The sequence below is a fragment of the Pteropus vampyrus genome, unplaced genomic scaffold, assembly GCF_000151845.1.
Source record: "Pteropus vampyrus isolate Shadow unplaced genomic scaffold, Pvam_2.0 Scaffold29, whole genome shotgun sequence".
Taxonomy (NCBI): domain Eukaryota; kingdom Metazoa; phylum Chordata; class Mammalia; order Chiroptera; family Pteropodidae; genus Pteropus; species Pteropus vampyrus.
The window spans coordinates 311,485-316,656 of record NW_011888810.1 but is presented as its reverse complement, the minus strand read 5'-3'; the positions used below and the strand labels follow the sequence as shown (position 1 = coordinate 316,656).

The 5,172-nt window shown below is 39.0% G+C and overlaps 1 protein-coding gene across 3 annotated transcripts in view; it reads left to right on the top strand.

Moving 5' to 3' along the window:
* CDH13 (cadherin 13) overlaps positions 1-5,172 on the top strand; it is a 985,836-nt gene that overhangs the window by 770,620 nt on the left and 210,044 nt on the right. Inside the window, exon 9 of one of the 3 annotated variants that reach the window (XM_023528556.1) lies at positions 2,931-3,044. The exons of the other annotated variants lie outside the window; for them this stretch is intronic. Within the exon in view, the coding sequence (XP_023384324.1) occupies positions 2,931-3,029 (99 nt within the window). The 3' untranslated portion in view covers positions 3,030-3,044. Of the gene's footprint in view, positions 1-2,930; positions 3,045-5,172 lie in introns of those variants that run through there. 3 annotated transcript variants of the gene reach the window in all.

The following is a 5,172-nucleotide window of genomic DNA, read 5'->3' as shown; positions in this document are numbered from 1 at the left end:
AAAAAAAAAAAAAAAAAAAAGACAAACACAATTTAACTGGAATTGAAAAATCAATGCAAATGAATGATGAATGTCACTTTTCCGTGAGGGTTTCCAGAGTTCATTGCCGTCCCAGGCAACATCAGTACCGTCTGGTCTGAAGGAGGAAACGTCCCTGGATTTAGGGGAGCCCGCCTGTTGGGGCTGCTGTGAGCTTCTCGTCTTGGTCTTGCGGGCGGGTTTGCTGAAAGGATGAAACGTGAAGCCGAGCTTCTCACCCGTAAAGGGACAGAGCTTGCACATCAGTCGGAACTCCAGTCAGGGTCTCCATAGACTGCCGTGTGCTCATCCTGCTGCGCCTTTTCTCTGGTCCATGTGCATCTGACAGGTTCCCTCAGCAGGACTGTGGAATTATTTCTCATTATTTCTGGAGAGCTTCTGAGTAAGCATCCTGTCTTAGTTGTGGTTTTAAACGTCTACTTCTGGACCACCTGGGCAGACTATTTCACACAGATTTTTGCACCCCTCCTTTCCGAGAGAATATTCCACTGGGGGAGCCCTACAAACTTTGCGTGATTCCAAGCGATATTAAGTTGTAGTCACCCCGTCTTCACTCACGGTACCTCAAATAGCATGTTTGGGTGTTCAGTATTGTGAGTATAAACAAGTAGGTCAGGGACCCACCCCTTAGGAGCTGGGGCCCCTGAGATTGTACAAATGGTTCGTTCCCCTCCGGCCTCCACCTTATCAGAAGCGAAGGCTCCAGAAACTCACCAGCTGGTTGACATACACTCAATCAAAGGATGTAAATTTTTCATTTTGATTTTCCTTCCATTTAGCATCTTTCCTTTCACGAGTAAATTCCCAAGGAGGACCCCACCCCATCAGACACGTTTACCCAGGGGAGAGATGACATAGACGTCAGGGGCAGCAGGCACGTTTTCTCTGAACTTGCCTGTGCAGCTTCCCTGCCTTTCACATATTTACTTTGTAATAAAGCTTGTCAATGAGGACAGTCAAGAACACCAGTATGATCTTTTTAAAACATCTTTTCAGTTACAGTTGACATACAAGATTATATTAGTTTCAGGCATGCAACATAGTATTTAGACTACGAAGTGATCCCCCGATTACTCTAGCACCCACCTGACATCATACGTAGTTATCACAATATTAGAGACTGTATTCCCTGTGCTGTACTGTACGTCCCCTCACTATGTTTATAACTGGCAATTTGTTATAAGTTTCTTAATCTCTTCACTTTTTTTCTCCATCCCCTCAATCCCCCTCCCATCTGGCAACTGTCAAAATGTTCTCTGTATCTATGAGTCTGTTTCTGTTTTGTGTTCATTTATTTTGTTCTTTAGATTCCACATACAAGTGAAATCGTTTAGCATAGTACCCCCTAGGTCCATCCATGTTGTTGCAAATGGCAAGATTTCATTTCTTTTTATGGCTAATAGTCCATTATATATATATACCACTTTGTATTTATCCAATAGTCTGTCAATGAATATTTAGGTTGCTTCAGTATCTTGGCTATTATAAATAATGCTGCAATGATCATAGGGGCGCATATATCTTTTCACAAGTAGGTATTCAGTTAAGCAGTAAAGGTTATATCTGTAATATCTTTTCCAACCTTGAGATGATATTTACTGCTATTTATTGCCCTTGCCTTATCATAAGCTCAGCGTTAATAGGGATCAAGTTTCACTTGAAAACATGGAGCATTTTCCATGACAAACTCTTCCGTATACCTTTTCTGAAACCATACCGGATCATACACCTCCTGAAGAAAGAGGTCTTGGATTTCTGTTCCATCTCTGTATTCCCATTGCCAAACTTAATGACAGGTAAATAATAGGCAATCAGTAAATATTTTTTGGATAGATGGATGGATGGATGGATGGATGGATGGATGGATGGATGGATAGATGGATGGTTGGATGACCTATGTTCCTTCAGTTTGTATATTTATGAATAAATAGCTAACAGATTATCTGGGAACTTACTGTAAGACCCACCTCCTGGCTATATAAACAGAAAATGATTTTATTTTATTTTAGTTGAGAGCTTAGGCTTGCCCTTGCGTAATCTAATTTATTCACCTTACACCTTGTGTCAGGAACAGCACTAGGCTCTAAAAAATACCCTAGAATAGGATGAGCGTGAAGATCTGTCTCTCTTCTTTAAATGTTTGGAGAGCTATATATCCTACTAAACAAAATTGGATTCATTTGGGGCACTCTTTTATTCTTTTCTATAACCATTCTCAGCCCCTCATTCTGACAGCTCTGTCTATGTTTTTGAACTATGTCTGGCTGCACTACAAAATACAATCAGATAAAAGTCCCTAACATTTGATAAATGGTTTATTTTGTTGATCATCTTGGCCACTGGACTGAAATTCATCAACTGAAATCTGCCAACTTTTTGAGAACAGCCACGATTTGCAACTACTCAGAGTAACTAATATTCAGTTTTGGGGGTTCGTTTTTCTTTTTTTTCCCTTCCTTCCCTTCCCTTCCCTTCCCTTCCCTTCCCTTCCCTTCTTTCTCTTTCTCTCTCTCTCCTCTCTTTCTTTTTTCTTTTTGCAAATGGAACAGTTTCTAAAAGAGGTCCTTAAAATTTGATCTTAACACTTGCACTGTGAGAGTATCATTAGTCTTTTTAAAGAATTTGAGCCCAACACTTTTCTATCTTTGTTTGAATTCACCTTTATTATGTATTATCTTCCAGATAATCTAAGGAAAGTGATAGCCTACCCATAAAAATGTACATACAATAAAAGATATTAGAACCGCGAATGTAATTTATTTTCTATTTTCAGCTGGTAAAGGATTTTCCGAAACTTTATAAGGCCCCCAATTTCTAGGCCACACTTGAAAATGGAGAGAATTTCTTACCTTCTTTCCATGGTAAGTGTCACATAAGGACTTTCTTTTCAGACCTATGTGCATGGATTAACCACGAGAGATTCAGCAGTCCTTGAATCTGTCAAAGAAGAAAAACGAAGAATGTTAGAGGGAACATCCCGTGCAAAATAGTCAATGAAATAGGGTGTGTAGCTGTAAGCCGACAGAGAACTATGTGTTTAGCCAAGATGATCCAAGTTAAAATATTATCATGTAGGCTGCATTTCCAGAAATGTTCCGAAGAAATCTATGAAAGTGACATCAAGTCAAGCTGCCTGAAAATAAGATAGCAGTAATAAGAGGATAGCATTTTCCCCCATGCCTTGAATGAAAGCTAGAAGAAGTCTTCATACTCTCGGGAAAATAAATGTTTTCAGGCTGCTCTTATCTAATGCTAATACTTTTCTCATTATCGTCATGTTTAAAACATTGGCGGTAATTACACACAATTCAATCAGGCTGTCGAGAATATCCTAGTTCTTTGTTTTAGTGGGTGGGACCAGAATTATTTAGATAGTAGCATCCTCACCATTTCTGTGAGCTATTTACTCATAAATATTTTTGTTGGGATAATTTCCTCCATTTTTTATATTACTTGCTGCTGAGAAAATGGGAGGGGGGAGTAGATGTAAATAAATTCTTATTATTTTTAAAACAACACATTATCCTCGCAAGTGAAACACAGATGGTGAACCACCCTATGCAAATTGTACTGCTCTGTTGTGTCAGCAAATAAAATGGAATAGGACATTCCTAAGGCAGGATGCTAAGCCCTGGGATCTAAAATTCATTTGCAAGCATGCCAGCCTCCTGTTGCTGGCAATGGGAAGAGCAGGGCCTTACCTTGTGGCCTTCTTCTCTTCTCCAAACTGGATAAATTCTAGTAGGAGATTTTGATGAGTCTCAGAGCTCTACTAGAGACTCTAACCAGCTCCTCCACACCTCCAAGGTTAGCTCATCAACTCGTGAAAGCTAGGGCTGTGTCTGGTTGCCTAGGATGACCTCAGCTTAGCTGAAACCTGATCTGAGAGTCATGAGCCAAGGGTATGGTTGCTGGCTCTAGATTCTATGGATTCAGAGCTACCTCCACCTCTTATCAGCTGTGAGAACTTGGGCAGATCACTTACCGTCTCTAAGCCTCGGTTTCTTCATCTACCACAGTGAGGATCATCATAGCCCCTATCTCATAGGCTGATTGGGAAGATTAAATAAGATTTGTCAATCACAAACATCCTGTAAATATTAGTTGATATTAGTTATTTTCATGATGGACAATGAGATTGAAGAAACAACGTGAAGTTGGAGACACAAATATTGGTGTTTAAACAAAGTCTTGAGAGATGAAGTTAAAGGAAAAGTATCATTAGGAGAGGAACGTCATGAGCAAAGGCATGACATGTTCACATGTTACTAGAAGAGAGACTGGGGAATTGAGGGTGTCACATAGAAAGATACCAGAAAAAGGATGGGGAGTCGTTACAAGATTGCCAAGGGCTTCAGATGTCATCCTAAGGATTATGGATATATCCTACCGTAAATGCAATACCACCAACCATATTTTAACATTAAACACAGCTCTGCTAACCACAGTGTTCTCAGAACTGTGACTTGGAGAAAAAGCTGGCGAGTTAAAGGAGAGAAGATCAGTAGTAAAGCAGAGGCATTTAGGAGGCAGACGAAAACGGTTGGTGAATGATGAGTTGTTGAGTCAGAGATGTCTAGCCTTATCAACGGAAGGCATGGGGAGTTACCACTTGAATCTAAATTCTTCAAGTTGTTAACTAGATTAATAAACAACAGCTTAGTGTGTATCTTCTGTTCTTATGCATCTTAAAGTATTAGATAATCAGTGGTTACTTGGCACATGTTGAATCAAGAGATACAACTTTGTCATTAGGAGAGATTCATCTCTTTGGATTTGACAGATATTTAGTTCGCTAGCCTTCTCTTTTTCTTTTCTCTTTTTATTTCTATTATTGTAAAAAAAAAAAAACATGGTGATGATGAATTTAGAGTACTTCTGTTTTTCTGTCACTTAAAATTTTTCCATTTTATTTTATGTGAAATACCCTAAAAAGTTTTAAGTATTTTTATTTTTTTCTGAAAAGTTCTTTTGGAGAGCAGTTTATTTCCCTCTATCAGCCAATAACTATAATCAGCTTGTTAAGGCATGTTTTACTTCATTGACAGATTTTCCAGTTACTATACTATAAATAACATTGTTCTAAATACTATCCCTGTTAATAGTCCTCGTCGGAGAGATACCTTCCAATTT